The sequence below is a fragment of the Salvelinus fontinalis genome, chromosome 1 (assembly GCF_029448725.1).
Source record: "Salvelinus fontinalis isolate EN_2023a chromosome 1, ASM2944872v1, whole genome shotgun sequence".
NCBI lineage: Eukaryota > Metazoa > Chordata > Actinopteri > Salmoniformes > Salmonidae > Salvelinus > Salvelinus fontinalis.
The window spans coordinates 77,929,373-77,955,950 of record NC_074665.1 but is presented as its reverse complement, the minus strand read 5'-3'; the positions used below and the strand labels follow the sequence as shown (position 1 = coordinate 77,955,950).

Here is a 26,578-nt window from a genome sequence, read left to right as displayed (position 1 = left end):
ACACAAAAATTACAAAAAACTATAAATGGAATAAATTGGGCTGTCGTGAAAAGATTACACAATGGTTATGCTTTTATATAATCCAGTATTTGTGTTTTACAGTCTATAGGTGACGTGTAATCCTCTTAGACGTCTCCCTTGTAAAAGAGGTATTCTGACCTCAAATGGGACTTCCTGGATAAATAAAGGTTAAATAAGAAATTCAAATAAATGATTCTGACAACCACATTAATCTTTAGACCTCTCCCCTGTCTGGAAGGAGAGTTGTCCTTAAATTAAACCATGATTATGATCTATTTCTGAGGGGAGTCATTAATATGGACCTGACCCTGTAAAAGGCTCTGTGGTTTGGAAAGAAAAGGACATATCCGAAACAAATCAATAATGTCCTGGGAGGACAAGAGCATAAAGTTACGTTTCTAGACATTTTGTGGGTCAGTAGTCATTTTGGACAGGTCAATAACTCAGTCCCCTAGATGTTTTATTACGACTCTCCAGTTATTTGTGGCAGAAACAGATCAGTTAAGAAGGACAGGTAGAGGGAGAGATAGAAGACTGACAAACAGACAGACAAACGGAAGGGATGAAAAGAGACCAGACAGAGCGAGTACCAGATAGACAGAAAGACAAACCTCCCCCACATACATACAAAGCTTTCACAGACACTGAAATTCAGTATTTATAAAAGTTAACTTGATAATTTTCCAACAAGTCTAACTAATCCTTTACTATCCATTTTGGTATTCAGTATACCAGTGGGGAAAAGCTGTCCCTCGCTGTGAACCATGTGGGTCGCGTTAGCCAGGCTATCCCAATACACCTGCTGATACAGATCAATAGCGATACACATACTAATTTCCCCTGTGAGTAAAGTTGTACCCCCAGTATCTCAGTATCATACATTTAAATAATTAAAACAAGTGTACACCATCAGTTGTCAGAGATCAGTGATTTTGTACCTGAGCTTTTGATGTGGGAGATGTAACAAAGCGCAGGAATCAGATGACATCACAATCGAAGAGAAAAATAAATCAGATCAAACTAGTTCCCTCATCATGCCCTCTGCTTAAAGTATGGTCACTCTTGACCTGATCTATATCTAATTACCTTGTACAAGGAAAATAAAAATAAACTTTCACAGTCCGCAGGTCCAAATCAAATTCAAGGAAACGTATAGTATTATAAAGAGTCATGAGTACATGGAACTCCCATCTTCTATAGCGCAAGAAAACAGCAAACCTGGTTTCAAAAAACAAATAAAACAACACCTCACAGCACAACACCTCTCCCCATGTGACCTATTTGTTGTGTGTATGGGAGCGCAAGAGGGGGGGCGACCTGGGGAGTTCTGAGGTACCAGAACGCATGAGATTTTCTTTTCATAATAAAGCATTGAATGCTGTTAGGTTCTAATTCTCAGACTAAAACACTCAGCAGACATTATGAAAGCTTAACCAAGTTTATTTCTTACCAGAGGGTCAATACAGCTGCATTCAGACAAAACAGGTTTCCACCACAAGTATATATACTCCAATTTAGGTACTCTTCCTTCTCACCAAATCCTTACATCTATTATGGTTCGACAGGAAGACGAAGTAATAGGGTAATAAACCATCATTTCTCCCTTAAGGGGATCTGACCTGACCTCAACCCCTCCTTTGCCTAATCCACAGATGTCCATCGTATCCCCTATAGCAATCCTGTGACTTCTTCCCGTCCACCCAACACATTCCAAAGCCACCTGGCTCCTACAGATAACCATTAACTTCTGATGTAAAAAACAGTCTCTTTCACCCCTCCCTATACTGCTGAGTATAACAATGTTCCAAGTTTAACCCAGAATCTAACAATCATCGCATTTGCATAGTGGCATAGAGCAGTAGAGTGGAGCCACCTACATTTTGGTATTTCATGCAATTCTACATAATTTTACATGACTGGAGACTTTAGCAGAATGTTTTTTAATACCACACAAGTGATCGAAATGACAGGCTACTTTGACACTGACAAACAGATCAATAAAATCAACATGGCTAACCATGTCACATGATGACCACATGGATGGTGGCACGTGATTGAGTATTGCAAAATAAATGTACACATACATATTCTTCAATCATTGCACCCACACTGCTCACGAGCGTCAGTGTAGCCAGGCGCTAAAATAGATCTTGGTTCTAATTGTGACGCTGATTGTCCCGCCTCTCCCATCTCCTCATTGGTTTTTAGGAGCATATACCCACGTGGGTGATTGAAAGATGAACTGAGTTCCACACTCCAGTCGTTGGTAGTGGTAATGCACCTTAAAGTTGGTTGCCAATCGCCATATACAGTCCAAGGAGGAAGAAGCCTGAAGGAGGAGAGTTGACTAGAAACAAACTCGGTTTACACTTTTATCTGTGGATTAATTGTCAGAGTAGAGAACCTTGTGCATTTCAGGTAAAATAGCAACACAATGTTCATATCCCAGGACAAATTAGCTAGCAACAGCAAGCTAAATTGCCATAAATGTTTAATGCTTTTCGACCTGTCCCCAAATGAATATAGTTGGTTCAGAGTTCTTTTTGATATTTCAACCTGCGTGTCCTGATTGCATCTAGTGTGTGTGGAGAAAATAAACATGCGAGTGGTCTGGTCAGCATGTCAGGCTGCAGTCCAAACACGTTATTTTTATCCCCTCGGCCCTTGCGCTAGCCACTTTCCCTCGGGGGAATCCATGTCGAAACCGGATGCAGTTTGATTGCCATTTTAAGTCGAGGTCCAATTCACTAACTTTGCCCCCTCGGTATGGAGACAGATACCTGCCAAAAAGGTTGAACGTACATATGGTTAGGATCGTAAAAATCCATAAGTAAATTGTTAGGATCGTAAGAAAAGCCATGCGTGAAACATGGAACGTAATGTTAAAATAGATCTGTAAATGTACAAACCCTATGTTATGACAATGAAAGAACATTTACATGTTCAATTCTTACTTTAGGTCTCCCTTTACTCGGCTACAAATCTTTTTTATGCTGTACTTTTCTACGCTTACAAACTTTTGTTGGTAATGTGGCATCTGCTATGATGAAATTTCACATTTACTTTCACGTTTCACACATGGCTTTTCTTACTATCCTAACGATTTACGTATGGATTTTCTTACAATCTTAACGATATATACGTTCAATCTTTGGCAGGTATTTGGCGCCATACCTCGGCCCTCGATTTAGCTCCATTTTTGGCATGTTAGAAAAAAAGTATGAAACTAGCTTGATTAAAAATATATATAGACATTGATTGTAGCTTTGGCAAATTGGCTTAATCTCATAGTGAGGAGCCTATAAAACGTAGTTAGATCATAAACATGTTTTTTGGAATTCTGAAATTTATTGGAAAAAAATGACTAAACTATAAAACTAGCTAGCCAGCTATGGGTAACTGTAGCTAGCTACCTGACAGGATTGCTCGCTAGCTACATTAACTTACAAGGTACATTAATAGCTTTAGGTTGGTTGTTTTTTAAGCGCAACTTCAAGATTTCCACCAAGGACGTTTCCTCTGTGATCGTCACTCTCCTTTGCTTGGGTAAGGGACATTTGAGATACACTCAGACGTGACGATGTAAAACGTCATTCAAGGGCTGAGGGTTTAGTGCCGAGGGCTGTCTACTTTGAGTTTGAAACGCTGCCTTAAAATAGCAGTCCCGGGGCTGAAAAATCTACTTTTTCATATACACTTTTAAAAAAACGAATTAACAAAGAGGCTACTCGAAATGAACTTTGATCACTTTTATTAGAATTTTTACATTGCAAAAAGTCTAAATTATTTTTCAAACCAGGAGGTACCGGATCCAGCCAAATATGTCCCAGAACAAAACAGTGCGGGATCCGGCTCAAATTAAGCACCGGCAACTGATAGATGCACACTCACTACATGTTCATGCTTTTTAAATGTATGTCAATTGTAAAGTCTTTTGTCTGTAATGTCTTTCGTTATATGTCGGACCCCAGTAAGACTAGGCGTCACTATAGGGATCCGAATAAAACAAATCAAATCATAACATTGAAAGTCATTGCAATCTTCCTAAAAAATAATATTTTTATTAGTATCAGCATTCTGTGCTTTAGTGGTCATAAATAAACAATGTTAAGGAGGGGTCTGTGTGTGTGTGTGTGTGTGTGTGAGAAATCGGCTTATTGTGCAAATACATATTGAGAGAAGACGACAAAAAGTCCTGACCAAGCTTCTGATTATCATACATATTTATTTTAAAATCAGATCTTGTGGACATTGGTTCTTAGGTATGTGTGTGTTCTGTTTAATCTTCAGTGGGTGAATTAAAAGTCTGTCATCAGAAAGAAAAACGAAAGCGAGGGAAGAAAAGTGCATCTCATACAAAGGAAAAAATAAGGACACTACTGAGAAGAGAGCGCCACATACACACACAGACACACGCAGCCTTCCCGCTATAACACTAACACACAGATTGCTCATCAAGTCTTCAGTCTACACAGACGATCACGTTCACTTCTCACATGAACAAAGTCCTAGGCTACGTCCACAACGGCACCCTTATTCACTATATAGTGCACTACGGTTGACCAGAGCTCTATGGGCCAAACATGGTGCACTATATATTGAATAAACGTGCCATTTGAGTTGCAACCTATTAAAGTTGACGTTTCAGTTTGTATGTTTCTTTCAGCAGGCAGATGCAGCACTGAGTCGGAGGAGGAGCCTCAGAGATGGAGGGATGGGGTGGAGGTCCCCCTGGCGGAACCCACTGACATGGTAACTTCCTGTAAGACAGAGGTCTCAGGGGAATGTTCACATGTTGGTGCTCATTCGTGATTGGCTGTTGGCAGAGTTAAGTTCGCCTTGGCTTCCCTCTCTGGGAGGAGACTGGAGGGAGAGAAGGAGAGGGGGAGGGAAAAACAAGGATGAGTGGTAGACGTTCTCTATAAGCAAAGTAGGGAAAAAGATATCTTAATTCTCATCCTGCATGCTGATGTGTTTACCAGTTTTCAGACGTAAGAACACATACAGTTAACTGCCAAAATAATAGAAACACTTGAGGAAATGAGGGATACAAAGTATATTGAAAGCAGGTGCTTCCACACAGGTGTTGTTCCTGAGTTAAGTAATAAACATCCCATCATGCTATGGGTCATATATCAAAATGCTGGGCAGGCCATTATTTTGGTTACCATGGTTATTAGGCTTGGGTATTTGGAAATAGCCACAGGATGGTTTTTCAATACCGTCAAAAATCGCTGAAACTATTTCTTTGATGTTTTCCCAAAAAAGAATGATATTAATAGCTACTTTTTAAGTAAATACCTGCAGTCAACTTGGGCAATACGTTAGGAGATAAAGCAAATCCTGTTCTTCATTTCACCTGTCACATTATGAAGCTTTCCATAGTTCCCCAGAACAGTTGAGCCAGTCACATGTTTGTAAATAGCACAACGGGAGAACGCAGGAGCAGATGAGTCCAGCTGTGTATTGACAGGGGTCACGTTTTATATTGAAAGTCAGTGTTTGTTTTCATAATAGAGTTTTCCTTCACAGAAAATACATTAGTGCAACACATTCGGCAGAAAATATACTGAACAAAAATAAACGCAACATGCAACAATTTCTACGATTTTACTGAGTTAAAGTTCATACGGAAATCAGTCAATTGAAATATAAGTGATTCTATTGATTTCACATGACTGAGCAGGGGTGCAGCCATGGGTCGGCCTGGGAAGGCATAGACCCACCCACTTGGCAGCCAGGCCCACCCACTGGGGAGCCAGGCCCAGCTAATCAGAATTAGTCTTTCCCCACAAAAGGGCTTTGTTATACAGACAGATATACTCCTCAGAAAAACTTGAGACATCTGTTTTGTGTGACAAAAATGCACATTTTAGAGTGGCCTTTTATTGTTCCCAGCACAAGGTGCACCTGTGTAATGATCACGCTGTTTAATCGGCTTCGTGATATGCCACAAATGTCAGGTGGATGGATTATCTTGGCAAAGAGAAATGCTCACTAACAGGGATGTAAACACATTTGTGCACAAAAGTATAGAAGAATAATGTTTTTGTAGATCTGGAAAATTTCTGGGATCTTTTATTTCAGGTCTTATAACATGGGACCAACACTTTACCCAGATATATATAATATATATATAATATATATATATATATATATATATATAGCTACCCAGATATATATATATAATTTTTTAAAAGTTAACCCGCGCTTGCTATTTTCCGCTGTCGCTATGCCCAAGGCTATAAATTCCTACCGCCAGCGGGTAAGTGCAGTTTGCCGTTAAAGACGTGATTTGCATCTCTGGGTAACCCCCATTCAGTGGACTGCTAAGCCCTCGGCAGGCTGCTTTTACATCTCTGGGTAACCCCCATTCAGTGGACTGCTAAGCCCTCGGCAGGCTGCTTTTACATCTCTGGGTAACCCCCATTCAGTGGACTGCTAAGCCCTCGGCAGGCTGCTTTTACATCTCTGGGTAACCCCCATTCAGTGGACTGCTAAGCCCTCGGCAGGCTGCTTTTACATCTCTGGGTAACCCCCATTCAGTGGACTGCTAAGCCCTCGGCAGGCTGCTTTTACATCTCTGGGTAACCCCCATTCAGTGGATTGCTAAGCCCTCGGCAGGCTGCTTTTACATCTCTGGGTAACCCCCATTCAGTGGACTGCTAAGCCCTCGGCAGGCTGCTTTTACATCTCTGGCGTTTAGCCTCCACTCAGAGCTGTTTTTGTTGTTTCTATGAAAACCTTACATTTGTTGCGATTTTAATTCGATTAAACGTATTTACCAAGTGGACTTAATGCATTTACATAATTGAGGATGACGCAAAGTGATACACCTAATAATTTACAATTTAAGTAGAAAAATATTGATTATGCCCCAAAAATAACCTACATTTTTGCCATTGATTAATATAGTATATATCTGAGGGAATCCAAATCAAACTTTATTTGTCACATGCGCCGAATACAACAGGTGTAGATTTTACAGTGAAATGCTTTACTTACAAGCCCTTAAACAACAGCGCAGTTCAAGAAGAGTTAAGAAAATATTTACCATGTAGACTAAAATAAAAAGTAATAATTGTAGTAACACAATAAAAATAACGAAGCTATATACAGGCAGCACCGGTAAATGGTTCCTATGCAGTGAAAATGGCACTCCCTAAACCCTTGTTCATCCTGTACATCGTGGCGATATCGTGGCGAGCTGATAGAATGTCCGTTTGTGAATTCTCAGAGTGGAGAAGTGCAACAGAAGCACACAATTAGTCTGATGCCGAGCAGAAATTACAATAAGCATTTTAGATCCGTTTACAAAACGCTCGTTAGCATATTTAGCTAGCAGCCTCGATGGAAGGTGACTATAACTTGTGCAAATTTTTGGAGCAACTGGGGGGGAGAGGGAGTGACTGGGGAGAGAGGGACAGGGACTCCTCTGAATCGAAGGTATTTTATTTCAGAACCCCTGATGTGTGGAAATTAGCTGTGGTGGGTGGCTGAGAGGAGAGGGTGAGGACAGCCTGGAGAGAGGACGGAGTGGACCAGAGGGCAACGAGAGAGAAAATGAAAGGAAGACAAGCAGAGATGGGCACGGGGAAATAGACAGAAAGAAGAGAGATAGTACACTGAAAGGGAGGCTGTTTGAGGCTGTTGTGAGGGATGTCCATATCCCAGAGGGAGAAGAGCAAAGAGAAGGCCGCCAGAAAACCCCTGGGAGAACCCATGCACAGCGGTACCTTGACGTGTATCTGGTTGCGCAGCACGGCAGCTCGTAGGATCATGGCTTTGGCTCGCCTCTGGAACTCTTTGCCCATGTGGATTGACTTCTCAAACGTGTGGCTCCGCTGATCGACATCCCGCGCATACAGGATCTAAGATGAGGAGAGAGAGTACTTCATTGTCTGTCTGTAGAGAAACGTGCTTGGCATCTCAAAGAGAGAAGGGTGGAGACAGACAGGCTGGGGATAAGAGTGATGTGACAAACCATTTGGGTCACTGTCAAATCAACATACCATGTTGCATTACAAGTCTTGCATTACAAGACAACTAAAGAGTGATCTGAGCTCATTTTGTGTGCATGTGTGTGAGAGAGATGGGGGGTGGATATGTGTCTTGACTCTTGAGTGTGTGTTACCTTGCTATGTGTGAGTCTATACGTGTGTGTGTTACCTTGCTGTGAGAGTCTATACGTGTGTGTTACCTTGCTGTGTGTGTGTGTGTGTGTGTGTGTGTGTGTGTGTGTGTGTTAGCTTGCTGTTAGAGTCTATACGTGTGTGTGTTACCTTGCTGTGAGAGTCTATACGTGTGTGTGTGTGTGTTACCTTGCTGTGAGAGTCTATGCGTGTGTGTGTGTGTGTTACCAGCTGTGAGAGTCTATACGTGTGTGTGTGTATTACCTTGCTGTGGGAGTCATTCGTGTGTGTGTGTGTTACCTTGCTGTGAGTGTGTGTGTGTGTTACCTTGCTGTGAGAGTCTATACGTGTGTGTGTGTATTACCTTGCTGTGGGAGTCTATACGTGTGTGTGTTACCTTGCTGTGAGAGTCTATACGTGTGTGTGTGTATTACCTTTGCTGTGAGTGTGTGTGTGTGTGTGTGTGTTACCTTGCTGTGAGAGTCTATACGTGTGTGTGTGTGTGTGTTACCTTGCTGTGAGTGTGTGTGTGTGTGTGTTACCTTGCTGTGGGAGTCTATATGTGTGTGTGTGTGTGTTACCTTGCTGTGAGAGTGTGTGTGAGAGTGTGTGTGTGTGTGTTACCTTGCTGTGAGAGTCTATACGTGTGTTTGTGTGTGTGTGCTACCTTGCTGTGAGAGTCTATACGTGTGTGTGTGTGTGTGTGTGTTACCTTGCTGTGAGAGTCGAAACTTGTGTGTGTTACCTTGCTGTGAGAGTCTATACACATGTGTGTGTTACCTTGCTGTGAGAGTCTATACGTGTGTGTGGGTGTGTGTGTTACCTTGCTGTGAGAGTCTATATGTGTGTGTGTGTATGTTACCTTGCTGTGAGTGTGTGTTACCTTGCTGTGAGTGTGTGTTACCTTGCTGTGAGTGTGTGTGTGTGTGTGTTACCTTGCTGTGAGAGTCTATACGTGTGTGTGTGTTACCTTGCTGCGAGAGTCTATACGTGTGTGTGTTACCTTGCTGCGAGAGTCTATACGTGTGTGTGTGTTACCTTGCTGCGAGAGTCTATACGTGTGTGTGTGTTACCTTGCTGCGAGAGTCTATACGTGTGTGTGTTACCTTGCTGCGAGAGTCTATACGTGTGTGTGTTACCTTGCTGCGAGAGTCTATACGTGTGTGTGTTACCTTGCTGCGAGAGTCTATACGTGTGTGTGTTACCTTGCTGCGAGAGTCTATACGTGTGTGTGTTACCTTGCTGTGAGAGTCTATACGTGTGTGTGTTACCTTGCTGTGAGAGTCTATACGTGTGTGTGTGTTACCTTGCTGTGAGAGTCTACACGTGTGTGTGTGTTACCTTGCTGTGAGAGTCTATACGTGTGTGTGTGTGTTACCTTGCTGTGAGAGTCTATGCGTGTGTGTGTTACCAGCTGTGAGAGTCTATACGTGTGTGTGTGTATTACCTTGCTGTGGGAGTCATTCGTGTGTGTGTGTGTGTTACCTTGCTGTGAGTGTGTGTGTGTTACCTTGCTGTGAGAGTCTATACGTGTGTGTGTGTGTGTGTATGTGTGTTACCTTGCTGTGAGTGTGTGTGTGTGTGTTACCTTGCTGTGAGAGTCTATACGTGTGTGTGTGTATTACCTTGCTGTGGGAGTCTATACGTGTGTGTGTTACCTTGCTGTGAGAGTCTATACGTGTGTGTGTGTATTACCTTTGCTGTGAGTGTGTGTGTGTGTGTGTGTGTTACCTTGCTGTGAGAGTCTATACGTGTGTGTGTGTGTGTGTTACCTTGCTGTGAGTGTGTGTGTGTGTGTGTTACCTTGCTGTGGGAGTCTATATGTGTGTGTGTGTGTGTGTGTGTTACCTTGCTGTGAGAGTGTGTGTGAGAGTGTGTGTGTGTGTTACCTTGCTGTGAGAGTCTATACGTGTGTTTGTGTGTGTGTGCTACCTTGCTGTGAGAGTCTATACGTGTGTGTGTGTGTGTGTGTGTGTGTGTGTGTGTTACCTTGCTGTGAGAGTCGAAACTTGTGTGTGTTACCTTGCTGTGAGAGTCTATACACATGTGTGTGTTACCTTGCTGTGAGAGTCTATACGTGTGTGTGGGTGTGTGTGTTACCTTGCTGTGGGAGTCTATGTGTGTCTATGTGTGTGTATGTTACCTTGCTGTGAGTGTGTGTTACCTTGCTGTGAGTGTGTGTTACCTTGCTGTGAGAGTCTATACGTGTGTGTGTGTTACCTTGCTGTGAGTGTGTGTGTGTGTGTGCTACCTTGCTGTGAGAGTGTGGGTGTGTGCTACCTTGCTGTGAGAGTCTATACGTGTGTGTGTGTTACCTTGCTGTGAGAGTCTATACGTGTGTGTGTGTTACCTTGCTGTGAGAGTCTATACGTGTGTGTGTGTGTGTTACCTTGCTGTGAGAGTCTATACGTGTGTGTGTGTGTGTTACCTTGCTGTGAGAGTCTATACGTGTGTGTGTGTGTGTTACCTTGCTGTGAGAGTCTATACGTGTGTGTGTGTGTGTTACCTTGCTGTGAGAGTCTATACGTGTGTGTGTGTGTGTTACCTTGCTGTGAGAGTCTATACGTGTGTGTGTGTTACCTTGCTGTGAGAGTCTATACGTGTGTGTGTTACCTTGCTGTGAGAGTCTATACGTGTGTGTGTTACCTTGCTGTGAGAGTCTATACGTGTGTGTGTTACCTTGCTGTGAGAGTCTATACGTGTGTGTGGGTGTGTGTGTTACCTTGCTGTGGGAGTCTATGTGTGTCTATGTGTGTGTATGTTACCTTGCTGTGAGTGTGTGTTACCTTGCTGTGAGTGTGTGTTACCTTGCTGTGAGAGTCTATACGTGTGTGTGTGTTACCTTGCTGTGAGTGTGTGTGTGTGTGTGCTACCTTGCTGTGAGAGTCTATACGTGTGTGTGTGTTACCTTGCTGTGAGTGTGTGTGTGTGTGTGCTACCTTGCTGTGAGAGTGTGGGTGTGTGCTACCTTGCTGTGAGAGTCTATACGTGTGTGTGTGTTACCTTGCTGTGAGAGTCTATACGTGTGTGTGTGTTACCTTGCTGTGAGAGTCTATACGTGTGTGTGTGTGTGTTACCTTGCTGTGAGAGTCTATACGTGTGTGTGTGTGTGTTACCTTGCTGTGAGAGTCTATACGTGTGTGTGTGTGTGTTACCTTGCTGTGAGAGTCTATACGTGTGTGTGTGTGTGTTACCTTGCTGTGAGAGTCTATACGTGTGTGTGTGTGTTACCTTGCTGTGAGAGTCTATACGTGTGTGTGTGTTACCTTGCTGTGAGAGTCTATACGTGTGTGTGTGTTACCTTGCTGTGAGAGTCTATACGTGTGTGTGTGTTACCTTGCTGTGAGAGTCTATACGTGTGTGTGTGTTACCTTGCTGTGAGAGTCTATACGTGTGTGTGTTACCTTGCTGTGAGAGTCTATACGTGTGTGTGTTACCTTGCCGTGAGAGTCTATACGTGTGTGTGTTACCTTGCCGTGAGAGTCTATACGTGTGTGTGTGTTACCTTGCCGTGAGAGTCTATACGTGTGTGTGTGTTACCTTGCCGTGAGAGTCTATACGTGTGTGTGTGTTACCTTGCCGTGAGAGTCTATACGTGTGTGTGTTACCTTGCCGTGAGAGTCTATACGTGTGTGTGTTACCTTGCTGTGAGAGTCTATACGTGTGTGTGTGTTACCTTGCTGTGAGAGTCTACACGTGTGTGTGTGTGTTACCTTGCTGTGAGAGTCTACACGTGTGTGTGTGTTACCTTGCTGTGAGAGTCTATACGTGTGTGTGTGTTACCTTGCTGTGAGAGTCTATACGTGCGTTGATCAGTCCCTCCAGTATGAGCTGGGTCAGTTCATCCTCCAGAGACAACACTGTGGTGTTGAAGGACTGGGACATCTTAGTCATGTCTGCAGACACGTACGGGCTGAAGTACTGACACACACACACACATTAACATCTTATTCATACATCCGCATGAAAAGTACAGAGATACTGTCGGCACGCACACACATGCCACTCACCCACATCACTACACCCACTACACCTAAACAAAACAACCGTATAGATTAGAGCAGACCTTCCTGCAAACACACCCAATAATACTGGCCATGGGAGCAGGGGACAGAACCTGCTCTGAATGTTTCATGTTCATTTTTTGACTACATTTTTATAACATTACACCAGCGTAACTCACACCCTCACACACTGTGGTAAAACAGAAAAGGCACACCAGGATGTCAAGTAGAACTAATTTAGTGCATAGATTAAAATCACGTTAGCAGAACCACCATTTTGGTGCCATCCTCTACCTGCTGCTCCAGTTAACCCTGGTTGTCCATCCACTACCTGCTGCTCCAGTTAACCCTGGTTGTCCATCCTCTACCTGCTGGTCCAGTTAACCCTGGTTGTCCATCCTCTACCTGCTGCTCCAGTTAACCCTGGTTGTCCATCCACTACCTGCTGCTCCAGTTAACCCTGGTTGTCTATCCTCTACCTGCTGCTCCAGTTCACCCTGGTTGTCCATCCTCTACCTGCTGCTCCAGTTAACCCTGGTTGTCCATCCACTACCTGCTGGTCCAGTTAACCCTGGTTGTCCATCCTCTACCTGCTGGTCCAGTTAACCCTGGTTGTCTATCCTCTACCTGCTGCTCCAGTTAACCCTGGTTGTCCATCCTCTACCTGCTGCTCCAGTTAACCCTGGTTGTCCATCCACTACCTGCTGGTCCAGTTAACCCTGGTTGTCTATCCTCTACCTGCTGCTCCAGTTAACCCTGGTTGTCCATCCACTACCTGCTGGTCCAGTTAACCCTGGTTGTCTATCCTCTACCTGCTGGTCCAGTTAACCCTGGTTGTCCATCCTCTACCTGCTGCTCCAGTTAACCCTGGTTGTCCATCCTCTACCTGCTGCTCCAGTTAACCCTGGTTGTCCATCCACTACCTGCTGCTCCAGTTAACCCTGGTTGTCCATCCTCTACCTGCTGGTCCAGTTAACCCTGGTTGTCCATCCACTACCTGCTGCTCCAGTTAACCCTGGTTGTCCATCCTCTACCTGCTGCTCCAGTTAACCCTGGTTGTCCATCCACTACCTGCTGCTCCAGTTAACCCTGGTTGTCCATCCACTACCTGCTGCTCCAGTTAACCCTGGTTGTCCATCCACTACCTGCTGCTCCAGTTAACCCTGGTTGTCCATCCTCTACCTGCTGCTCCAGTTAACCCTGGTTGTCCATCCTCTACCTGCTGCTCCAGTTAACCCTGGTTGTCCATCCACTACCTGCTGGTCCAGTTAACCCTGGTTGTCCATCCACTACCTGCTGCTCCAGTTAACCCTGGTTGTCCATCCACTACCTGCTGGTCCAGTTAACCCTGGTTGTCCATCCTCTACCTGCTGGTCCAGTTAACCCTGGTTGTCCATCCACTACCTGCTGCTCCAGTTAACCCTGGTTGTCCATCCTCTACCTGCTGGTCCAGTTAACCCTGGTTGTCCATCCACTACCTGCTGCTCCAGTTAACCCTGGTTGTCCATCCTCTACCTGCTGCTCCAGTTAACCCTGGTTGTCCATCCTCTACCTGCTGGTCCAGTTAACCCTGGTTGTCCATCCTCTACCTGCTGCTCCAGTTAACCCTGGTTGTCCATCCTCTACCTGCTGCTCCAGTTAACCCTGGTTGTCCATCCTCTACCTGCTGGTCCAGTTAACCCTGGTTATCCATCCTCTACCTGCTGCTCCAGTTAACCCTGGTTGTCCATCCACTACCTGCTGGTCCAGTTAACCCTGGTTGTCCATCCTCTACCTGCTGGTCCAGTTAACCCTGGTTGTCCATCCACTACCTGCTGGTCCAGTTAACCCTGGTTATCCATCCTCTACCTGCTGCTCCAGTTAACCCTGGTTGTCCATCCTCTACCTGCTGGTCCAGTTAACCCTGGTTATCCATCCTCTACCTGCTGCTCCAGTTAACCCTGGTTGTCCATCCACTACCTGCTGCTCCAGTTAACCCTGGTTATCCACCCTCTACCTGCTGCTCCAGTTAACCCTGGTTATCCATCCTCTACCTGCTGCTCCAGTTAACCCTGGTTATCCATCCTCTACCTGCTGCTCCAGTTAACCCTGGTTGTCCAAAGTGGCAGCCAATTGACACCCTAGAGCTATGGTCAAAAGTAGTGCACCATATAGGGAATAGGGTGTAGTTTGGGACTTATCCCCTGTAGATGTTTGCCGCTAGGGGTCAGAGTCATTCAGAATCCTCAGATAAATGTAGTTTTGATCGCTGCCTGAGCTAGAAGTATGACAGAGAGAGACGTTTTGTATCTGATTCTTTCCCTCCAGACGCATGATTGCGTATTATTTAAGTTGATGGGGGAACCCTTGACTGACAAATTGATTATTAGAACTCCAACATAGTTGTGAGTGTACAAGGAAGACAACAGAATACCCGAAGGTGATGTTCGGTATTATATGGAGTACTGGAGGAAAAATGTTTCTGTCCCGTTCGTCTCACCTGTATGAGAGCTCTGTTCCTGATCAGTGTGTAGAGGGTCTGTACGTGGGGGGCCAGGTACATGTCTAACAGCAGGTTATCCTGAGAGAAAAGAGAGTGGCAGTCTGAATTTAGGACAGCTTCAAACACGTGTTATCAACATCATCATCATCAACATAATGAAAACGCATCATTGGTTTCAACCTTTCAAATCATGTTACCTGCTTTAGTTACTTTGTTTCATTCCCGTTTCCAGCTTCTACTCTACCTGTTTTGTGTTATTCACACCAATGCATCATTAGTATTGATTACTGATCTTAGATCTTTAAAACATCAATCTCACCTTGATCTCATCCAGCATTTTGAGACAGGAAGCGTACTTTGACTCGTAGAACTTAAAGATGATGTCACGGACCTGAGGTTCCAACTCTAGGAATAATTTAAAGGAGCTGGGACGACATAAAGACATGAATCAATGATGGTGGACAGTAAGACATGAACACACACAGTTTATACAGCAGAACACAGGCGTACACACGCACACACCTGCTTGAGATGACGTTTTTCTGCAGCTCCTGTCTGTCAAAGGTGGCGAGGGCACACATCCCTCCGTACACAGCTACATTACTGGGGGACAGGAGCTGGAGACGCACGCACACACACAATCAATAACGCCATGCAGTACAGGACATTGGTACATCAACTGAAACAAAACTTTGCATTTGTCTAGTAGCAATTGTTGATAAACAATAAACACATGATGGAAAACTCTACATTCATCAACATTTAGTTTATGCATGTTCTTACTTTCTTTGGCCACAGGGGACTGCGAAGGTACAGAGCTCACTTTTAAAAAGGCAACTCAGGGAAGACACAGACTTCACCTTTAAGGTACTACACAGACAGAAAGACAGGCACTTGCAGACAGGCACAGCCAGACAGGCAAGCCGACAGACAGGCAAGCCAACAGGCCTCAGTGAAGTCACAGACAGGCAGACTAACCTCAGCGAAGTCACAGTGGTCAAAGGAGGCCAGCAGGAAGCACTTGGCTGCTTGTTTGTACTTTCTGGAGGCCAGCTCTGCTAGGCCTGGGGGACAGAGCCAGACAGACGGGGAGGAGGAATAACAACGAGAGGTCAAATTAACCTGGAAGAGTGTGTGGGGAGAAAAGCCGGTAAGAGCACAATGGATTAGTCGGTTTAAAACTAATCAATTTTCATTTAAACAAATTATTTGCATGAGCGTCTGCACCTTTTAAAAGGTTGGCATCTGTTGTTAGCGTGTTCGTTGAAGGTTGGCATCTGTTAGTGTTTTTATACGTTCTAGAGAACGGGTGAAAACACTTATAGTTGAAGTCGGAAGTTAACATACACCTTAGCCAAATACATTTAAAAACTCAGTTTTTCACAATTCCTGACATTTAATCCGAGTAAAAATCCCCTGTCTTAGGTCAGTTAGGATCACCACTATTTTAAGAATGTGAAATGTCAGAATAATAGTATAAATAATGATTCATTTCAACTTTTATTTCTTTCATCACATTCCCAGTGGGTCAGAAGTTTACATACACTCAATTCCTATTTGGTACCATTGCCTTTAAATTGTTGAACTTGGGTCAAACGTTTTGGGTAGCCTTCCACAAGCTTCCCACAATAAGTTGGGTGAATTTTGGCCCATTCCTCCTGACAGAGCTGGTGTAACTGAGTCAGGTTTGTAGGCCTCCTTGCTCGCACACGCTTTTTCAGTTCTGCCAACAAATGTTCTATAGGATTGAGGTCAGGCTTTGTGATGGCCACTCCAATACCTTGACTTTGTTGTGCTTAAGCCATTTTACCACAACTTTGGAAGTATGCTTGGGGTCATTGTCATTTGGAAGAACCATTTGTGACCAAGCTTTAACTTCCTGATTGATGTCTTGAGATGTTGCTTCAATATATCTACATATTCTCCTGCCTCATGATGCCATCTATTTTGTGAAGTGCATCAGTCCCTCCTGCAGCAAAGCACCCCCACAACATGATGCTGCCACCCCTGTGCTTCACAGTTGGGATGGTGTTCTTCGGTTTGCAAACCTCCCCCTTTTTCCTCCAAACATAACAATGGTCATTATGGCCAAACAGTTCGATTTTTGTTTCATCAGACCAGAGGATATTTCTCCAAAAAGTATGATTTTTGTCCCCATGTGCAGTTGCAAACCGTAGTCTGGCTATTTTATGGCAGTTTTGGAGCAGTGGCTTCTTCCTTGCTGAGCGGCCTTTCAGGTTATGTCGATATATGACTCGTTTTACTGTGGATATAGATACTTTTGTACCCGTTTCCTCCAGCATCTTCACAAGGTCCTTTGCTGTTGTTCTGGGATTGATTTGCACTTTTCGCACCAAAGTACGTTCATCTCTAAGAGACAGAATGCATCTCCTTCCTGAGCGGTATGACGGCTGAGTGGTCCCATGGTGTTTATACTTGCGTACTATTGTTTGTACAGATGAACGTGGTACCTTCAGGCGTTTGGAAATTGCTCCCAAGGATGAACCAGACTTGTGGAGGTCTACAATTTTTTCTGAGGTCTTGGCTGATTTCTTTTGATTTCCCCATGATGTCAAGCAAAGAGGCACTGAGTTTGAAGGTAGCCCTTGAAATACATCCACAGGTCCACCTCCAATAGGCTAATTGACATCACTTGAGTCAATCAGAAGCTTCTAAAGCCATGACATCCTTTTGTGGAATTTTCCAAGCTGTTTAAAGGTACAGTCAACTTAGTGTATATAAACTTCTGACCCACTGGAATTGTGATACAGTGAATTATAAGTGAAATAATATGTCTGTAAACAATTGTTGGAAAAATTACATGTGTCATGCACAAAGTAGATGTTCTAACCGATTTGCCAAAACTATAGTTTGTTCACAAGAAATGTGTGGTGGTGTTGAAAAACGAGTTTTAATGACTCCAACCTAAGTCTACGTACATTTCCGACTTCAACTGTTGTACACAGCAAATTGGTCATTGTTACCTACATGTTGATTTTTCAGTGTGTTAAATTAACACACATTGGTGTAAAATAACCCCAGTTTTGGTATTAATACTAGAGTTGAATCAAAACCACACGCATCATTGTCATATTTCCCAGCATGCTCTTTCAGGCAGATTATTTAAAATTGTTTGTTTCAATATCTATGTTTTTGCACATTGAGTAATTAATCTTATGCTACTCAAATATAAAACAGACATACATTTTCTAAACTAATCCAATATATTACTTACTACTGAAATGGTTGCTCCAGTTTAGATGCTTTAGGTAGTCTCATATTTAGTCTTAGCCAACCCTGGCAGTCATTGTGAATGCAGGTTGTGGGTGATTTTTGCCAAAGTTTGGATATCCCCACTCTGGCTGAATTTCAATAGGAATTACACATCAATTTGCAAACCAGCATAATGTGACTTGCAGGCATGCTGTGGCCTGTAAGACATGAGTTTCATGCCACTTTATTAGGGTAAAACTAGGACCTAAAATAAAGGCATATTAAATAAGTATTCTATTGTGTTAAAGGCCCAGTTTTTCCTGTGTTTTGTATAAACTTGTGCAACAGCTGATGAAACTAACACTTTAAAATGTGTGAAAAGATTAGATCGGTGCTATTTCCTGGTTGAAAATAAAATTTACAAAGAACCTTCTAATCAGCTTGTTTGCATGGGCGTGAGTTTCGGCTTGCCTGGTGACATCACCAGGCGGTAAATTGATTAATAAATAAAATGTGTAATAGATTATTATTCAAATGACAATAAAGCTACTGATATGTTCTTCATTCTCTCTGGTAAATTTTACATACACAAAAACAAACATTTGAAATCTGTACCGAAATGCAATATATTTTTACTTGAAATCAAATAGTAAAATCTCTAGAATTAGTCAATAACAACAAAACATCTACCAATTCTTACAACTCTATCATAGGTGTAACCCCTGACTTGATTATATTTATTTTATTTGAGGTACTTTAAGTTTTGAAACGCGTAGTGATTTTTATTTATTTGCTTTATTTTAATTAAGAAACATACAATAACATTAAGAAAAATATATACTTGTAGTGATGTCCTATTTTTTATTTGCTATTATTGTAATTCGAAATGTAATAAAAATAAACAGATATAATAAAAATAAAGATAAAGAGCTCTCTCCAAATAACAGCTAGTTTAAGTTCCCTTCCCTACCTCAGACCACTCCCAGACAGTCCTTGCAAAATTCTTGCCTGAGAAATGGCTTTTTTTGCTAACAAGCTATTTTGGCCATTTTATGAATCATTTCAAATTCCTTATATTAAGCAAACCAGTAGGCACAATTTTCTTTTTTTAATTGACGATAGCCAGGGGCACATTCCAACACTCAGACATCATTTACAAACAAAACATTTGTATTTAGTGAGTTCACCTGATCAGAGGCATTAGGGATGAGCACCGATATCTCTTGATAAGTGTGTGAATTGGACACTTTTCTGTCCTGCTAAGCATTAAAAATGTAATGAGTACTTTTGGGTGTCAGGGAAAATGTATGGAGTAAAAAGTACATTCTTTTATTTAAGAATGTAGTAAAGTAAGAGTAAAAGTTGTCAAAAATGTAAATAGTGAAGTACAGATACCCAAATATTTTTGCTATTTTTGCAACCGGAATTCTGGGCATGTAAGCTGGCGGTTGTGCGAAAGGGCTGGGTTTTGATGAATAAACAAGTTGTTGTAGGTGTGTCGAGGTTTGGCCCCTTTGGCCCCTCATCAGAACGTGCTCCATGGCTAAATATGTGGTTGCTTCAAGTTGTGCATTTACAGTTTTTTATGTATTGCGTTGTCATCAACTCCAATTCAAATGTTAGTCCGCTATAACCTAGTTCGTTAAATAGCCTGCCCCATATTTGCAAAATATTTCAAACATGTTTGGAGTCCACATTGTTCTAATTGCATTCACACTGATATAAACAGTAGCCTGTTGTAAATTGTAGTCTGGACATGGCAAACATAGTCAATAAGTAAGATTAAATTCACTAGGCTATTGATAAGGCCTAAAAAAGACAGTGTACAATTATAATCAAAATGTAATAAATATTTAACTTGTTTTAAAAAGGTAATGCCTGAAACTGTATTTAGACACCATAAAGGCAGACTATGAAGGGTTTTATGCACAGCCAAACGTTTCACAGGAGCTGGATAAGGAGCCAATACAAAGAGAGCGGGGGAATGTCCACTCACCGTTATACTGCTATTAATGTCATGTTTTATAAACATCATGGAACCATCTTGGTCGATCATATTTGCACTTCTCCAGAAATAGAATTGCATTCAAGCCATGTATGTTCTCACCATAAACCCATGGATGGTAAATCTTTCTAATAAGTTAATCAAATTAAACAAAAACAATCAGTCTTTTAAATCAACAACAATATTTCTAAATAGGATCGTGCACACGTAGGCCTAAGAGCTTGGGCAGGAGGCATGGATGTTTGTCCTGTCCACTGAATATAGCTTATTCAATAGCATACACTAACCCTTCAACAGGCATAGTTATAACAAACATGCAGCCAATTGGCTTCCATATGAAAAAATTAGCTTACACACATTGCATTCGCATTTTGAAAATGCACCAAATGTTCGAGCCATGGACAATTGGACATTGCCCAAATGTTATAATAAGATTAGGCTACCATAGCCGTTGATATGGCCTGTTAGTGACATGGCCACGTGAAAGGTAAACAAACAAACAGGCTAATAGCCATGGCTACAAGTGGATTCAGCACCAATGACAGTGATCGTAATTCCTGCGATTTGACAGTTAGGTGTAAAAGATGAAAGTGGAAGACTAGGCTACTGTGCGCCTCTGCTGGCAAAATCGATGCCATAACCAATTGCGTTACAGCTAAGACCAGCTTTTGGTGAGTCTTAAATATCACCAGTAGCGTTGCTTGAAATTGGCACAATGGCGCACATTTAAGGACACACCTCAAATATTTCCACCACTCCAACCCTAGCGCAAGCAAGCTGATATGACCGGTGACTTACCAACCCTGGTGCCAGAATTGGAAAATAGCAGAGCTGACTTTTACAAGTCGAAATCGCCAAAGAGCATGCGTTTGAAAACAGTATGTTTGAAAATAGAGCCCTCATTGTTAATGTAACACTGGAAAATTTGCTCTGTACATCTCTTTGTAGCACAACAAAGAGTGAATTACCTGCAGCACATTTTAATTTGGTGAGGACTGACTGACTCTGGCAATCTCTCTCCCCTCGTTGCTGAAACAAAAAGAACAAAGATATTCCCTCAGTAAAGAAGAAGACATTCCTTCAGTAAAGAAGAACATTTCTGGGTTTGTCTTTTAGAAGACAGTAGAAGACTTAAGTTCTCTCTCTCAGAGGAACCCATAATTTACCTCTGCTATCTCTGGAGTGGATTCAGCTTTGCTCACATAACTAAGGACGTGGGACCAGTTCTGGAGGTAGACGCTAACCTGATAGATGAAAACACATTTCAGTAAGGAACCCTATAGGACACAAATTTCAAGACTGCCCTCTAGTGTTTGTCAGTGGAGTTACTCAGATCACAGAAAGCAAGAGTTCAAGCGTGTGAGGGAGAGAGAATGAGAGAGAGAGGAATATCAAATCAAATCTCATTGGTCACATACACGTGTTTAGCAGATGTTATTGCAGCGAAATGTGTAGCGAAATGCTTGTAAAATAAAATTGCCTTGGGGCTAGAAGCTCAGCTGCCCCCTCTATTGGCGCCCTTAAAAAAAATATCCCTTCTGCTCTCTGGACAAAAAATAATACATCAGAACATTGACCACTAACTATAATGATGACATACCTTGATGACATTAAGACACATGTTTATTACATGCTTGGCGCTAGTGCAGTAGTCTCGGGCTCTGGAGTAGCACTTGAGGGCGTTGCTGAGGTCACCGCAGTCCAAGTAGTGGTCCCCAAGATCATCATGACCCCGCCTGAAGTGAAAATAAATAGTATTGAGAGGGTTCGGGTCAGTACCAGAGGGGTGGAAGGTAGCCTAGCCGTTAAGGGCGTCGGGCCAGTAACCAACTAGGTGGAAAATCTGTTGATGTGCACTTGAGCAAGGCACTTAACCCTAATTGCTCCTGTAAATCGCTCTGGATTAGAGCATATGCGAAATGACTGAAATGTCAAATATAGGCAGGAAAGGAAAAAGTCTGTTTCTTCCCCTTTGGCCTGAACAAAAGACTATGCAGAATGACTGATCTACAAATTAACTTTACAACTTTTCATTGCAAATTACCTTACATTAAAAACTAGTACTACTTGTCAACTACTCAGTTATTACTTCTAAGTGATCAATATTTAGAAATCAATCCAGCACCTTACTCAGGCCAATCCTCTCGGAGGTGAGGATTATTCAAATCGGGTTTATTATCTACTTGGTGCTAACAACCGTAGCTTCTCCCACCCACCTGATGCTCTCTTTGATGGAGTTGCCTTTGTAGTTCTTCAGGTCAGTGTCCAGTTTCTCCAGTTTGAGCAGGGCTTTTTTCCTGGTCGACTCGGCCCACGCTGTGTCCAGAGGAGGGGGATCGACTGCCCCGCCCTCCACAACAGCATCTGTAGCCACCTGGACCTCTCTGAATACACACACCCACCTCAAATGAATCAAACACTCAACGAAAATAACTGAAGACACTTTCCAACAATAAGCTAAGCTAGGCCCGAGCTACAGCTACACGTACCTGGTGGCCCGAGCTACAGCTACACGTACCTGGTGGCTTCTGTGAGTTTGCGGTGGATCTCCTCGTACACATCAACGTTGAAGGTCCTGTGGACAAAGGACAGGGCCATCTTCAAGGCTTCAGCCCGGAGCTGGGGACAGTGCTCTGCTATGAACTGCAGCCTCTCAATGCGCATCAGACCACTGTAGCTGGACGCATACTGCTCCAGGTCCTAGAGAGAGAAAGACCGAGACACACACACCTCAGTGAGATTTTTCACTCAATATTACACATACCGATTCTATAGATTAATTTGATCTCAGTAGAAACGTGTAATTTGTGTTGTATTGGAGTCCAGTCTACATGAAACAAGTGGGCCTTTACAATATTAGTAGGGAGAAACCCTGGATATATTCATACCAGCGTGGGGTTTTCCACCACATAGTTGACATCTGGTGCATTGTGCTGGTCCTCTTGTGGGTCAGCATCTATCTGCATGGGCTCCACAACCCCCTGAAGAAGAGAGGACATACACTGAAAAGTGTCATATAACAGTGTGGAACAATCAACGAGGGGAATACTGACTGCAATATGGCTGTCCCCGGCTAAAAAAAATATTGGTTGACCTAGAGGGAGTCCGATAAGCAATTGATTTGATTGTGCCCATCTGGGCTCAGACTTGCTGCTCTGGGCTTAAAAGAAAAGACAGCGAGTGACTGTGTGACTAGCACCCGTTGTCACTCTTTCCTCCCTGCTGCAGTGACCACCAGCGTTAATCATGCTGTCCGTGTTGCTGAAGCCGCAACATAATTACACCATTTCTGACTGAAAAGTTCTGTTACTGAAATCCCATTTGTTTAGGAAAAACATTCCCTATTCCTTCAACTTTCGCTCTCATTACGTGACACATGTAAGCATCCCATGGATGTGACCAATAGGGCCTGACCTATAGCCCATCATAATCACATCAATAAATTGGTTATAACAAACTCGGGAACGCCGTAACAGCAAAATGGATGCAGAGGATGTGACAAACTTGAAACAGAGGTATGTTTACTGGTTGCTAATGAGGTAAATGGGGAAGTCAGATGTGTGGAATAAATTTCACTAGTTGTGGAAAATACTGGAGATCAAGAAATACAAGGTAAGGAGCAAGCACTGCGTGCATATTATGTGCTCCAAACAGATGCGGTTAGATTACAATATCATTTCCCTGACCGTTTGGAACAATGTAAACAAAACAAATTATAAGCGTACCAGAGAGTGTGTTGTAACATTTTTTTGTAAAGCCTTTATTACGGCAAAGACTAAAAACAGTCGCATTCTATCATGAATGCAATTTCCAAAATTGAACAGTTTATTGTTTAAGCTAATTATTCAAGGCTTGCTTTATTTTAAAACTAAAATGCTTGATTGCATTTGAAATCATGAATGACTCGTATGCTGTGTGATGGCATGAACAAATGAATGATACAGTAGCCTATATAAAGTATTGAAATATAGGCCTAAGTAAGCTACGGTATTAAGACTAAACAGGATGCACTCTTTGGCCCACAGCTTGATGGTGGTTATACAAGGCTGCTATACTAAGCCTACTAATGATATTACTTATTAGAAATTATGATAATAATATAAATGACAATAAGAGGACAGGTAAAAGGTGTGTTATTACTTGTATTATTTTTCCCGAACATTTGGAACAGTGTAAACACTAAATCAATTATAAATAATACCAGAGAGGCTTTTCTAAAAGAAAAAAAGTGAAAAGCCTTTATTACAGCAAAGCAAAGATTTCACAAAATTTGTGAACTTGTTTACTTAACATGTCATTGAGTCAGGCTTGGTGCTCACAGAATAAGCAGGCTATTAAACAAACACTCAAACAGGCAACAGAAGCAGGATCTGTCTTATTTCTGTACATATACAGTACCAGTGAAAAGTTTGGACACACCTACTCATTCAAGGGTTTTTCTTTATTTTTAAATTTGTTTCTACAATATAGAATAATTAAGTCACCAAAACTATGATATACCACATGGAATCATGTAGTAACCAAAAAAAAGTGTTAAACAAATCAAAATACACATTATATTTGAGATTCTTAAAAGTAACCACCCTTTGCCTTGATGACAGCTTTGCACACTCTTGACATTCTCTCATCAGCTTCATGAGGTAGTCACCTGGATTGCATTTCAATTAACAGGTGTGCCTTGTTAAAAGTTAATTTGTGTAATTTCTTTACTTCTTAATGCTTTTGAGTCAATCAGTTGTGTTGTGACAAGGTAGGGGTGGTATACAGAAGATAACCCTATTTGGTAAAAGACCAAGTCTATATTATGACAAGAACAGCTCAAACAAGCAAATAGAAATGACTTTAAGACATTCCATGGGGAACTTTTTTTCTTTTAGAAAAGCCTCTCTGGTATTATTTATAATTGATTTAGTGTTTACACTGTTCAGTCCATGGGGAAAATTTCGCAAAAACCATCAAGCACTATGAAGAAACTGGCTCGCAAGAGGACCGCCACAGGAAAGGAAGACCCAGAATTACCTCTGCTGCAGAAGATAAGTTCATTAGAGTTAACTACACCTCAGATTGCAGCCCAAATAAATGCTTCACAGAGTTCAAGTAACAGACAAATCTCAACATCAACTGTTCAGAGGACTGCATGAATCAGGCCTTCATGGTCGAATTGCTGCAAAGACAACTACTAAAGGATACCAATAATAAGAAGAGACTTGCTTGGGACAAGAAACACGAGCAATGGACATTAGACCGGTGGAAATCTGTCCGTTTGTCTGATTAGTCCAAATTTGAGATTTTTGGTTCCAACCTTTGTGCCTTTGTGAGACGCAAAGTAGGTGAACAGATGATCTCCGCATGTGTAATTCCCGTGAAGCACGGAGGAGGAAGTGTGATGGTGCTTTGCTGGTGACACTGTCTGTGATTTATTTAAAATTCAAGGCATATTAAACCAGCATGGCTACCACAGCATTCTGCATCAATACGCCATCCCATCTGGTTTGCTCTTAGTGGGACTATCATTTGTTTTTCAACAGGACAATGACTCAAAACACACCCCCAGGCTGATCAAGGAGAGTGATGGATTGCTGCATCAGATGACCTGGCCTCCACAATCACCCAATTGAGATGGTTTGGGATGAGTTGAACTGCAGAGTGAAGGAAGAGCAGCCAACAAGTGCTCAGCATATGTGGGAACTTCTTCAAGACTGTTGGAAAAGCATTCCAGGTGAAGCTGGTTGAGAGAATGCCAAGAGTGTGCAAAGCTGTCATCAAGGCAAAGGCTGGCTACTTTGAAGAATCTCAAATATAAAATGCATTTTGATTTGTTTAACACTTTTTTGGTTACTACATGATTCCATATGTGTTATTTCATAGTTGTGATGTCTTCATTATTATTCTACAATGTAGAAAATAGTACAAATAAAGAAAAACCCTGGAATGAGTAGGTGTGTCCAAACTTTTGCCTGGTACTGTATGTATATATATTATACATTTTTTGCTGCTGCTCGACTAAAAGACATCTCGGTTGACCAACCGCCTATTGACCAAACAATCGACCAGTAGACTAAATGGGGTCAGCCCTAGTCTGCAACCAGGTTAACATGGTAATCAATAGTCATACACTAACGTTACACTCTCACAGTGGCCAGATCGCTCATGTCCTACTGGATATTTACATTGGAGACACAATGTACAATTTAAAAAGAGCTTGCTAAACTACTAGCTGACTTAGCTAGCTTGCTAGTTAAAAACCCCATGACTGTCAAAAGTGTCTGAACTGAAGCCATAAATTACCAGCGAACAGTTTCCTGAAATGCATAGGCACCTTTCTCAAAATCGAGTAGATCATTCTAACACCTAGTTGGTATAGAATAACAACGAATGGAAATATAACGCTGTATATTTAGCTATATGAACTTGCAAAAGTTAGCCTAGCTTGCCAGTACGGCTAGCGGCCCTAACTAGCTACTCGATTGATCATTGGAAGGAGGCTCTCGTGCTTATCGAATTTTCCTCGTTCCCAGGTAAACGCGGGCACAGCCATCTCCAAGTGCATCCCCGCCAAACCGTTTCTGGTAGAAATGCATTAAAATCGATTATTAATTACCTGAAAGTTGAATACTTGCACAGGCAACGGCATCTTTTCCCGTTGCTGTCGTTCTGCATCAACAGCGGTTATCACATCCGGCGCATGGGTTCACAGCAGGGATCGTTACGTAACGACGTC

General features: G+C 42.4%; 1 protein-coding gene across 1 annotated transcript; it reads right to left on the bottom strand.

The window, feature by feature from the left end:
- Positions 1–3,755: 3,755 nt before the first annotated feature.
- On the bottom strand, positions 3,756–26,566 carry LOC129862281 (COP9 signalosome complex subunit 1-like). The gene is made up of 14 exons (XM_055933775.1): positions 26,459–26,566; positions 22,746–22,838; positions 22,376–22,557; positions 22,074–22,241; positions 21,458–21,593; positions 21,024–21,101; positions 20,826–20,886; positions 15,618–15,703; positions 15,162–15,256; positions 14,959–15,064; positions 14,637–14,717; positions 11,937–12,074; positions 7,758–7,892; positions 3,756–4,884 (listed from the first exon to the last, which is right to left on the bottom strand). Exons 1-14 carry the CDS (start codon positions 26,489–26,491, stop codon positions 4,810–4,812), a joined length of 1,467 nt encoding a protein of 488 aa, XP_055789750.1. The 5' UTR covers positions 26,492–26,566; the 3' UTR covers positions 3,756–4,809.
- Positions 26,567–26,578: the final 12 nt, after the last annotated feature.

Excerpts from the sequence above, each read along its gene's own strand:
- LOC129862281 (XM_055933775.1), bottom strand. The coding sequence starts at position 26,491 with ATGCCGTTGCCTGTGCAAGTATTCAACTTTCAG. Across the intron at positions 21,594-22,073 it reads TCCATCAAAGAGAGCATCAG|GCGGGGTCATGATGATCTTG; the intron begins GTGGGTGGGAGA and ends TTTTCACTTCAG. Across the intron at positions 21,102-21,457 it reads TGTGTCTTAATGTCATCAAG|GTTAGCGTCTACCTCCAGAA; the intron begins GTATGTCATCAT and ends TTCATCTATCAG.